Source organism: Nannospalax galili, unplaced genomic scaffold, assembly GCF_000622305.1.
Source record: "Nannospalax galili isolate Female #2095 unplaced genomic scaffold, S.galili_v1.0 scaffold305, whole genome shotgun sequence".
Classification (NCBI taxonomy): domain Eukaryota; kingdom Metazoa; phylum Chordata; class Mammalia; order Rodentia; family Spalacidae; genus Nannospalax; species Nannospalax galili.
Window position 1 is genome coordinate 11,210,929 of NW_008356258.1, and position 12,332 is coordinate 11,223,260.

At 37.9% G+C, this 12,332-nt stretch overlaps 1 protein-coding gene across 11 annotated transcripts in view; it reads left to right on the forward strand.

The window, feature by feature from the left end:
* Positions 1–12,332, forward strand: part of Rapgef2 (Rap guanine nucleotide exchange factor 2) — a 299,442-nt gene that overhangs the window by 246,789 nt on the left and 40,321 nt on the right. For all 11 annotated transcript variants that reach the window (XM_017803518.2, XM_029556717.1, XM_008854327.3 and 8 more), the window contains 8 exons: positions 3,344–3,496; positions 3,854–4,018; positions 5,533–5,640; positions 5,728–5,931; positions 6,025–6,133; positions 6,605–6,851; positions 11,021–11,178; positions 11,972–12,212. In XM_017803518.2, the coding sequence (XP_017659007.1) occupies positions 3,344–3,496; positions 3,854–4,018; positions 5,533–5,640; positions 5,728–5,931; positions 6,025–6,133; positions 6,605–6,851; positions 11,021–11,178; positions 11,972–12,212 (1,385 nt within the window). The remainder of the gene's footprint in view (positions 1–3,343; positions 3,497–3,853; positions 4,019–5,532; positions 5,641–5,727; positions 5,932–6,024; positions 6,134–6,604; positions 6,852–11,020; positions 11,179–11,971; positions 12,213–12,332) is intronic.

Below are 12,332 nucleotides of genomic sequence, written 5' to 3' on the forward strand. Positions count from 1 at the left end.
TCCCTTTGTCAAATATCAGCTGGCCGAAATTGCATGTATTCATATTTAGGTCTTCAGTTTTGTTCCATTGATCTATGGGTCTATTTTTGTGCCAGTACGCTTCCATATGAATCTTAGGATCGTTTTTTCCAATTCTGTGAAAAATGTCATGGGGATTTTGATTGGTATTGCATTGAACCTATAAATGGCTTTTTGTAAGATGGTCATTTCACAATATTAATTCTTCCAATCTATGAGCATGGGAGGCCTTCCATCTTCTGGTGTCTTCCTCAGTCTCTTCCTTTAAAGACCTAAAATTTTCATTGTAGAGGTCTTTAATGTCTTTGGTCAAGTTTATTCCGAGATTTTTTTTTTTTTTTACTGCTATTTTGAAGAGAAGTGTTTCCATGTACTCTTTCTCTAATTGCTTGTTACTGGTATATAGAAAGGCTACACAGACTTTTGTAGATTAATTTTGTAACCACTACTTTACTGAACATGTTAATAATTTCTAGGAGTTTTCTGGTGGAATTTTTAGCATCTCTTAGATATCATGTCATTGTCACTCAGCAATGGTAGGTAGGGCCAGAGCTACAACTTCTTATTTCAAGTAAGTTATTAGTAAAAATGAAAAATGCTTTCAGCTAAAATTTATTCTTTTTAGATACCAATTCTGTATGGCCATATTAGAAATTCAACTTGAGATATTTTGGGTTTCTTTTTGGATCATATTTTAGTTTGCTGCTGAAGAAATGCCAAAATGCCTGCTAGATACTAAGAATTTCAAATTAGACTTATTCTCATTTCCTTAAATCTCTCATGAGGAAGATTAATTTTAGTACATTTCTCTTCAAAATATATTTTCTTTCCTCCATCTACTTATTCATTTTAATTTAGGCATATATTTTTGAAGATAAATGAGAAGATGATTTAATTAAGTCTTTTAAAACTAAATAAAATGACCACAAAATTATTTGAAGACAAAAACCTTTCTTAATTTCCTATACAAGTTTAAGAAACTTTTTGCTGTATTTGAAAAGAAACAAAGATACCTTTGAAATAAAAAATGAAGGACCACATATTTCGAAAACTCACACAGTTTTGAAGTGGGGTTTTACAGTTGAGGTGAACTATTCATATCATGCAAAAATCCTATGTTTTTTTTTTTCATTTTCTTTTTGCCTCTTAATGCTTCATAGAGGAATTAGTGAGCTGATATCAGCAAGTTCCAAGAAACACTTGGTCCTTGCTACATTTTTTTCTCTTATGAACTTCTGCTTCTCTAGCAAAACGTACAGGAAACAGAGCACTGTACTGAAGAAAAATAAGCATTGTCGATGATTGCATTGGTCAGAAGTAACCATTTACAATTCACCCTATTTTCCTTTAAGATTTTGATCTGTATATATGTAAACATAAGTCAGTGGGCTGTTGGCTGTCCTCTAGGGCGAAGGGAGTCATGATGTATATGATTAGGATAATTGAGACACTGTACAGTTACCATGACATAACTGTAATATGATAGGGCTGCAGTCCAGATTAGTAGTGCATAATTTATTATCACAACTTACAAAAAAAAGTAGTGTAGTATCATGAGCATTAAGCCAGATCACTAAATCTCCTGTTGTGGAACACTCTCTGCTGGGCATAGCCAGACCATTGTCCTCTTGAACTCTCTCAGCAGCTGTGACTATTTGCAGGAGAACTGCATAAAACTGGTCCATTAATGTTAGATCATGGGGTTAGGATTGGTTCATTGGGGTGAGGCTCTGCCCCTTCTTGAGGACCTATAAGTGGTTAACCTTCTCTGAGGTAGGAAAACATTTTCTCCAGTAGCGTAGCAGCTGGTTAATTGTCCATTCTTCTATAGGTAACCCCTCACCCATCTTCCTCTAAGAGTCTAAACTGAACTTGAGTAGAACGTTTTCTTTGGTTCGTTGCTGGTACCCTATCTGAGATTAATAGACATTTGTTCCTATCTTCCCCAGGTTAAAAGACATAGAATACTTATGAAAATATAATTTTCAGTGCTTGAATAATTTAACCACTGCCTTTTCACCTTTATCATATTAAAAGAGAAGTAAAAATTTCATGGATCCCATTTGTAAACTAGAATAAATTACTAAAACTTTAAGGAAGACAGTGATTTCTATTTGGTGAAACATCTGCTTTTGTCTTCACACAAGTCTCTAGTTAATTTGTGTAGTGAGTTATTTCTATAATTTATTTTTAGTTTTCTTGAAAACTACCAATTGAGCCAGGTGTGCTGGCCCATGTCTTTAATCTGAACGTTTGGGAGGGCTGAAGCAGGAGATCGCCAAGAATTTGAGACCAGCCTGGGCTATAGAATGAGACCTTGCCTCCACAAACCAAACCAAACCAAATAAAACCAAGGTCTTGGGAGAGAGCTCAGTCGGTAAGAGCATTTGATATGCAAGGATTAGGGCCTGAGTTTGGAATCCCATCATCTATGTAAAAAGTTGACTATGGCCACATGCACCTGTATCCCAGCCCTGAGGTATAGGACTAAACCGGGAGGATAACTGGGGCCTGAGGACCTCCAGCCTAGCTGAAAAACAGGGAGCTCCAGGTTCAGTGAGAGACCTATGTCAAGGAAACAAGTCAGAGGGGTGATAGAAGAAAACACTCTTGCCTTCAAAGCATACCTGCCCACTTATGCACAAAGCACACACATATACACGCAAGATAAATTTAATTAAAAAAAACTTATATGATTGACTATAAGCTTGGATGCTTTTTTGAACCATGGAATAATAATTTCTTGTTAACTTGTTAACTTTTTAAGAGCAAGCATTATTTTAATACAAGTTATAAGGAATAATGATTTGAAATATAATGAATATGTGGCTTCATATGTAACCTTTGAATGAGAGTAGTTTCTAAAATTATTGTTCATATATATGATTACTAGAGTTATATACTTATTCCAATGTACAGTCTTTGAATTTGTATGTTTTTAATTAAAGCCAGTATTTGAAGTTCTTTTAACAGTTTCAGACTTGTAAGTCCAAATGATAGTTAAGCTTTATTGTGTTTATCCTAGGATGCTCTTTTCTCTACTAGTGTTTTTGAAGTTGAGGTGTGAAAGAGGACTCTTGAGTTTTTAGATTGTTAGGATTATGAATATAAAATATAAATACTCAAAAATCGAAACTTTTCTTGACCAAAGAAATGAATTTTAAAAGCAGAGAAGCCTGATTAAGGTTCATTCCTGCATTAATTTAGAAAGTAGGAGAAAGACAGGGAAAAATGCTAGTATTGAATAATTAAAACTGAATTTTTAGTACAGATAGGTCTTTTGCAAGCACTTTATCATTGACTTGTGACTTACGTGTTATTCTAGTTTGTCTGCATCGCCCAGCAAGACTACTGCCGAATTTTGAACCAAGTAGAAAAGAACATGCAAAAAGTTGAGGAGGAAGGGGAGATTGTTATGGTGAAAGAGCACCGGGAACTGGATCGGACCGGAACAAGGAAGGGCCATATTGTCATCAAGGTAAGAATTCCAGGCACTTCTTCCCTCAGAGAGCACTCTACTGGTATCAGTTTCAGCAGCTCAGAATTTTTTCTTAAATTCATTTTCTTTTGTTATAATCATTTTCTAAGTTAGCATACAAAGTGGTGGGTTTCGTTACAGCATTGCATACAGGATGTATCATTAATAATCTTTGTTCTTCGCTCCCTGCTTTCTTTCCCAACAAACAATACCTCTTAAACATTACTAGTTGATGAATTGCTTTGTGTATTATCTCTATTATTACCCAGCTTCTTTTATGTCAAAGGTTTGAAATTGGGGTGCCGTATATATAAATGAATCATTCATAGTGGTGACTAGACCTTTTATTTGTTACAGGGCACCTCAGAGAGGTTAACCATGCATTTAGTGGAAGAGCATTCCGTAGTAGATCCAACATTCATAGAAGACTTCCTGTTGACCTATCGGACTTTCCTTTCTAGCCCAATGGAAGTGGGCAAAAAGTTATTGGAGTGGTTTAATGACCCGAGCCTCAGGGATAAGGTAGGAGATACAGTCTTTCTTGGCTCCTAAATAGGAAATACCAAAATATAAACTTATATATATTTGTGGCATCAGTTATGTTCAGATTAATATAACATTCCTTTTAAAATATATATATAAAAAGAAAAAATGACGCAAATATTAATTCTTAACAGATTTCTAAGTTCAGTGCAAGAACTATGCCCCCCCCATCCATCTGCCCCCCTCCCCAATGTAAGGCCAATGAATATTGTTGGGACTGTGGTCAGACACAACAAAATGTGTGGCTGTGCTGTGACAGGCTCTGCAGTCACTAGTTAGGTAGGCAGTGTGTGCCCTGTGGAAGTTGAAGGCTTTAACAGTGCTGGAACAGCAGTTCTTGGCCCTGCCACCTGCTGAAGCCCAGGTTCTGAGCTCTGCAGTCACTAGTTAGGTAGGCAGTGCGTGCCCTGTGGAAGTTGAAGGCTTTATAGTGCTGGAACAGCAGTTCTTGGCCCTGCCACCTGCTGAAGCCCAGGTTCTGAACTCACCCTCCCGCAGGCTCCAGAGCTCTGTCAAGGTCATGGCGGATGAAAGCTGTACAAGTTTCAACTCTTTCCCTTTACAGATCTTTCCTTATGTAGCCTGCCCTTTTACTTTTAGATTTTTGTTTCTATCTGATTTTGTACCTATTTTGATTTCATCATACTTTTGCTTTTGTTGCGACTTCTTTCAGATGTGTTTTGAAAATAAAATAAGATAAAGTAAAGTTAAATATCTCCACAGTTTCAGAGATTCAGGGCAATGCAACATCTGTCTGTACTTAAAGTATACATGCATGCTTTGAAGAGGTTGCTTTTTTCTTTGGTATGTGTATGTGAGTGCACATGTAATTGCAGATATGTGTGATGTGCATGTGGAGGCCAGCAGTAGACTTTGGTTCTCTTCGTCTATCACCCACCACCTTAGTTTTTGAGACAGAGTCTCTCACTAAACCTGGAGCTGACCAATTTGGGCTTGTCTGGCTATCCAGTGAGCCCCCTGGATCCTCCTGCCTCCACCTTCCCAATGCTGAGGTTAGAGGCACATGCTGCAGTGCCTCGCTTTTATGTGGATGCTGTGGATCTGAACTTAGATCCTCGTGTTTGCACAGCAGGTTCTTTACCAAGTGAACATCTTTCCACCCAGTAAGATAGTTTTTGATTCATAAAATCCATGTGTAAGGGTTATTATTAATTTTCTTGTTCCTTGTTACCAGGTAATATTACTAGGTAAAATGTTTATATATATATATTTCTTTATTCTCTTTCCTTTTTTTCTTTTCTTTTTTTTTTTTGAGGCAGGTTTCCCTATAGCCCCAGCTGGCCTAGAACTTGTTATATATATCCCAGCCTGGCCTTGATCTCGCAGAGATCTGCCTGGCTCTGCCTCCTGAGTGCTGGAATTAAAGGCATGTGCCACCATGTCCAGCTCTGAAATTATATATATTTTAAAATAACTTAAATCACAAATCTTTAGTACTAAAAAAAATGTACTTAACTTAAGTACTTTTCTAGGTGACACGGGTAGTACTACTGTGGGTGAATAATCACTTCAATGACTTTGAAGGAGATCCTGCAATGACTCGATTTCTAGAAGAATTTGAAAATAATCTGGAAAGAGAGGTAATGTTTGTGAATTTTGAAGAGTAGCTTTAAATTTCTCTTATTCTGCCTGTGTCTGAGTTGACACTTGTTCCTGATCTCCTGTAGAAAATGGGTGGACATCTGAGGCTGTTAAATATTGCATGTGCAGCGAAAGCCAAGCGAAGGTCCATGACACTGACAAAGCCATCCCGGGAATCCCCTCTGCCCTTCATCTTGCTGGGAGGCTCCGAGAAGGGCTTCGGCATCTTTGTGGACAGCGTTGATTCAGGCAGCAAAGCCACTGAAGCGGGCTTGAAGCGAGGGGATCAGGTAGGGTGTTTCTGCCTCAGCACTGTTTGCAAAAACTGTTTTTTCCTTTGGTCAGTGATGATACTAACATTAATTTTATAACTTCATTTTTAGATATTAGAGGTAAATGGTCAAAATTTTGAAAATATCCAACTTTCAAAGGCCATGGAAATCCTTAGAAATAACACACATCTGTCTATCACTGTGAAAACCAACTTATTTGGTAAGTATTTCTTCATACTTTTACTTTTTCTTATTTGGGTATTTCTGTAGGTTTTTAAAATTTTTTGGTTTACTCTTAATCATGAAAGAATTAATTTCCATAAATAGTGAATCTACAAGGATTATTTTTTAGGGACATGGTAAAATACATGATAACAGAATTCATGATGTAAGTATGCAGTTACATTTAAACCAAAATGCATTGACTTAGGGATAATGAGATGACTTTATTGATCAGTCAAGTCTGCCTTATGTTGATTAATACAACCACAGCCTGCAGATCAAAGGGTGCCCCTCTTTTCTCAGGCCCATCCTGATAGAGGAGCAAACAAATGAGCCTCTTGGACTAGTTTTAATAGGGTTTTAATTTTAATAGCTAAAATCTGTACTTCTTATCTGTGTACAAGCTCCACAGTTAGCTCAATTTGTTTCAGTGTTTTGTAATTGATATTTTGTGCTGTTTTTATTTTAGTATTTAAAGAACTTTTAACCAGATTGTCTGAAGAGAAAAGAAATGGAGCCCCTCACCTTCCTAAAATTGGAGATATCAAAAAGGCCAGTCGCTACTCCATTCCAGATTTGGCAGTAGATGTAGAGCAGGTGATAGGGCTGGAGAAGGTAAACAAGAAAAGTAAAGCCAACACTGTCGGGGGTAGAAACAAGCTAAAGAAGATACTTGACAAGACACGGATCAGTATCTTACCTCAGAAACCATACAAGTAAGCATCTTTACCCTATTTTATTGTTTTAAGTAAAAGGATATATGGAAGTGGTGATGTAAAGAGTGTTTGGCCGTGAGTCTAGTAAATGTCTCGTTCAAAGCTGAGCTTCTTAGGAGCAATAACAAGCAAGTTTAATTCTTTTTTGCCACTTACTTGTCCACTCCCAGTTTTCATTAAGGCATGTCTGCTTTGAACTTCTTCCTGCCTGCATTGTGACTTAGTTGTTTTTGCTACTGCATCCATGTTTCTTAGTGTTCTCTCCACAGAATCTACTCTTGACTCACCGAATCATTACTACTTTCAGTTGTCCTTCACATTGATGCTGTTTTCTTTTTCCTGTTAGTCTTCTGTTTCAGTTATTTAACTGTTGGGAAGATCAGTAACCAAGCACAGGTGTACCCCAGGCACTGTCGAGTCATGTCTTGAATTTCGTCTTGGGTGTGTATGCCTATCAGGGACTCAGACAACTCAGGCTTCAGGCGTCCCTGACACTTTCCAGTGTTACTTGTTTGCTTCCTGCTTTCTTCATTTTAGATTTTGGACCTGATGTTTTATAAAGCTCAGTTACTAACAGCAGATTTTTTATATGTTCTCCAAACTATAAACTGAAAAGATATAGATTATTTCTTTGATAATTTAATGGGTCTAGAGAGAATCAATAAATAGACACATTCGAGATTATATCAAGGGCTAGAAGAGATGGCTCAGTGGTGAAGGGTGCTTGCCCCACAACCATGAGGACCCAAGATCAGATCCCAGCCCCAAGCCAGGCGTGTCTCTCACATGCCTTTAACGCCAGCACTGTGATGAGCAAAGACTGGTGGATCACTGAAGCTTGCTGGCTGCCAAAAGATGTGAGCTCTACCTAGGTTCATGGAAAGACCCTGCCTCAAAGGAATAAGGTGGAAGTGATAGAGGTGAACATAGGACTCTGTCCTCTGAACACACACACACACACACACACACACGCACACACACACACACACACACACACACACAGACGTTACATCAAGTCTATCTGTCCTTCATTCATTATGTTTCAGATAAAATTTTCCATTGCATGATTTAAAACACTATTAATAGTGTCAAGTTCATGTTGTCCTCATTGAACTATACAGTAATAATTGGTGGCTTCTAAATTTTGTGGCAGAGTCCTAAATATAAGCAACAGATAATGCTCTATAAATACAGACTTGAGAGTATGTTTATCTTAAGTTTCTAAGAGACAATGGATTAGGACAGCTGCATTTACAGAAAATAGGAATCCATTTTTAAGTGATCCTGCTTGATGAAAAACTTATTTTTAAATGGATGGAAGAAATAATGTAGAATTATTAGCACATAATAACAAAGAGATCTTCAAGGTTAAATACAAGCCTTAAAAAAATTCAGAAGTCAGCATGACCCTGGCAAGTGTTAATGGAAATCTGACACAGAAGAACTGGCCTGTAATCCACCCGTAGCTTGGGCTGTTGGCAAGGAATGTAGTATGAAAATACTGTGTGTAATTGTGGCTGTGTGTGCTTAGAAAGATACTGAAAAACTAGACAAGGGGAAATTAAACAGATAATAATTAGATGTCTTGATTTTTAAAACACTGGGGAAATATTTTAAACAAATATGTTTCTCACTTAAGTATTGTCTTGTGAAAATGGTTTGAGAAATCATGCTGAAGTAGAAAAATAATATTTAAACATAGACTCAGGAAACCAGAGGATATATTACAATATAGTTTTGACTTAATACTAATTACTACTTAAACTTTTCTAGATACCACCATGGGTTTATGACATTCTGGAGTTTCAGTGCTTGGATAAAACAGGGCTTTGAGCATGTTAAGCACTGTACCACTGAGCCATACCTGAAAGCCTGTGATTTTTTTGGATTTTTTTTAAACAAAGTACTAACGAGTAAATTAAAGAAATGTTCTAGTTATTATGTGTCCCCCAGTGTTATTCATATTATAGCAGCTTAGGTGCTGGATCCTGGCAAATTGTAAAGTATAGGAATGGTGAACTATTGTGTAGCAAGGTCTACATTTATGCTGTGCATTGAGGAAGAAGAGGGTAGGCCACTAACACTAGAATTCAAATTATGCTGACAAGTAAATAAAGCAAGAAAGGAAAGCCTCATGAATCTAGAGGAAGAAAGAAACAAGTCAACAGACTATAAAATCAGCAAAGACTAAACACCAGTTTTAGTAACAGTGAACCATTTGGGAAGGTTGAACAAGGATGTGCCCCAGAGGGATATTTCTCAGATTTTGTATAAAGCATAGTTTCCGTCTAAGAATATCCTTGTGTCTATGGGTAACAAGAGGTGTAGGAGAGGCATTGAGAAGCGGGGTGAGTGGTGACAGTTTATAGTGTGAGGTGTTTGAAATTTTGGTTGAAGAACATTTTTAAGGGAATGTGTCTGGAGTGCCCTGATCTAGCATTTGTATGAGGAGTGGCCATGCCTTTGAGTTGGCCCATAGCAATTGTCTTACACCATACACTATCTCTGATGTTTTTGGCAAAGACTATTTTATGTGATTGAAAATAAAATTCTACCAATATGAAGTTTTTTTTTAATCATTCCTAGAGCATTAATTATTTTAGTATATATATGCCCAACTATACATATTAAAACAAGTTTAAATTTGTCCTGGACTCTTCTATGTATTTGGGAGAGTTCACATTAAAATTTTTTTATTTGTGATGCCTTAATTTATATCCCAATCTTAGTATAATTTTCTTTCTTGTTCCAAGGTGTTTATGGGAATTAGAACTATAGACATTTTGAATATGCTCAGTAATTCTTGTGTCACATACTTTATTGTATTTATTTTGAAAACACTGGATCTTTCAATCTAGAAATAATTTTATATGTTGTCAAGTCCTGTTTCAAGTGTTACCCACAGTGAGGTGTGATGGTGCACACCTGTAATCCCAGCTCAAGAGGCAAAGGCAGGGGTGTCTTGAGATTAATGCTTTCCCTGGCTGTGTAGCAAGATCCTATCAGAAACGGCAAATGACCTATCCACAGAAGTAGCTTTCTGTAAATAGAAAGGTGTTTGTGGCCATCAGCAATAACTAGTACGTTTCTGGGGCGCTTACACAAAACTAGAAATTTTGAGCCAAGACAAGTGAGTCACTGAGCTTCCTCTTCCCTTCTCCTCTGAAGCAGGAACTGCCTCCATGCCCACTGCTCTCTCATGCTCTGTGATTAAGAGATCAGGTCTGTCTCAGGGTTGCCTTAACATTTGACTCTGTGCCATTCTCATTTTTCTCCCAAAAACATTGACGAATAAAAGTAGGACAGTTTGGGGTTTCTTTCCTTTTTACTCAGTTTCTTCTTTTTTAAAAAAAATGTGTATGAGTGTGTGGCCTGCATATATGTAAGTGCACCCATGTTGTGCAAAGCCCACAGAGGCCAGAAAAGGGACTTGGATCCCCTGGAACTGGAATTACAGACGGCAGCCATGTGGGTGCTGGGAATCGAACCTCTTAACCATGGAGCCATCTCTCCAGCCCCTTTCTTCTGTTTTTGAAGATTGAATTATAATGGAGTTTCTATCTCAGTTCTGATACAGAAGTGTTGTTGATGGAATGAGCCTAAACACATTTTTCATATGCTTTTTCTTAAACTCATTCCCATCAGAACCACAAGCATGTTCTTTGACTGTATTTTTTTTCTTTAAAAAATTTTTATTATTTTTACGTGTATGAGTGTACTGCCTGCATGTATGTAAATGCACCCATGTCATGCAATGCTCGTGAAAGTCAGAAGAGGGCATGGAATTCCCTGGAACTGGAGTTAGGATAGTTGTTAGCTGCCGTATGGGTGCTGGGAATCAAACCCAGGTCCTCTGCAAGAGCAGCCAGTGCTCTTAACCACTGAACCATCTCTCCAGCCCCTTGACTGTATTTTCATACTGAGAAAATAATAATGGCTATAGTTATGGCTCATTAAAAGATCGACTTTACAGAAACCCACTATACATTTGAGAAATACTGAACTGAGTTGAATATGAGTTGAGTCATTGTGGCCCTTATGGTTTTCAATCATTTATTGATATTTATATAGTACTTGCAAGTTTAAAGGCAAGTGGCTTATTTAATGATCTATAGTGACTTAGAGCCTTTGACCTTGCTGATTTATTTTCTGGCACCCTCTTTTCTCAGTGATATTGGGATTGGTCAGTCTCAAGATGATAGCATTGTAGGACTGAGGCAGACCAAGCACATCCCAGCAGCCCTGCCTGTTAGTGGGACCCTGTCTTCCAGTAACCCCGACCTGCTGCAGTCACATCACCGCATTTTGGACTTCAGCACAACTCCTGGTAAGCAGGGAACTTTGCTGCTTTCTTGGCGATCTCTTGCCTTCCAATGTGGTAGTGATGCTAAATGGATTCATGGTGGTTTGGGGTGGACAGTATCATACACCGAGAATCAGAATGAACTGTATATTCAAACCATTGGGACCAGTTTTTGTCATATTCTGAAAATTATTTTGTTATGACTGTGGGCAAATCTCTCTGCTCCTATTTCATCTTTGATAAAATGAAGGATAGAATATCATGCATTTATTGCTAAATTATATTAAATAAATCAATTTGGAGGCATATTTTGGGTCAATTTAATGTTTTTTTTTCCCCTTATAATAAAGATTAACTTTAAATGTAAATTGTAAATAAGTCTGGGCATGGTGGCACACGCCTTTAATCCCAGCACTTGGGAGGCAGAGGCAGGTGGATCTTTGTGAGTTCAAGGCCAGCCCAGTCTACATAGTAAGTTCAGGACAGCTGGGGCTACAGGGAGACCCTGTCTCAAAAAGACAAAAAAAAAAAAAGAAAAAATGCTTTCTTCATACTCACATGTATGTGCTCATGTGCTTGTGTTTGTCTAGTAGCTGCAGTTATCTATAGGGGAAGAGGTCCCAAGTCTGTGTCAGAGTTGACTTATGTTTGAATTGAATGAGTAAGGATCTCCTTCCTGTAAGGAAGGGAGAAGTGAATGTTTATCGTCACCTTTTGGGAGGGGCAACATGACATGTGCCTTTGCTTAATTATGGAGTCACCTGTTAATGTCCCTTCTGCTTTCTTTGTTTCTTCTTGCCCAACCCCTCACCCCCAGACTTGCCTGATCAGGTACTCAGGGTTTTCAAGGCTGACCAGCAAAGCCGGTACATCATGATCAGTAAGGACACCACGGCGAAGGAAGTGGTCATACAAGCCATCAGAGAGTTTGCTGTCACTGCCACCCCAGACCAGTATTCTCTGTGTGAGGTTTCTGTCACGCCAGAGGGAGTTATCAAACAAAGACGGCTTCCAGATCAGCTTTCCAAGCTTGCTGATAGAATACAGCTGAGTGGAAGGTATACAGTCTGTCTTACTGGATTTCTTTTTTCAAGTGTTATATTTATTTTTATTTTTTATATGCATGAGTGTTTGCCTGCATGTATGCAAGGGTACCATGTGCATGCGGTACCTACAGA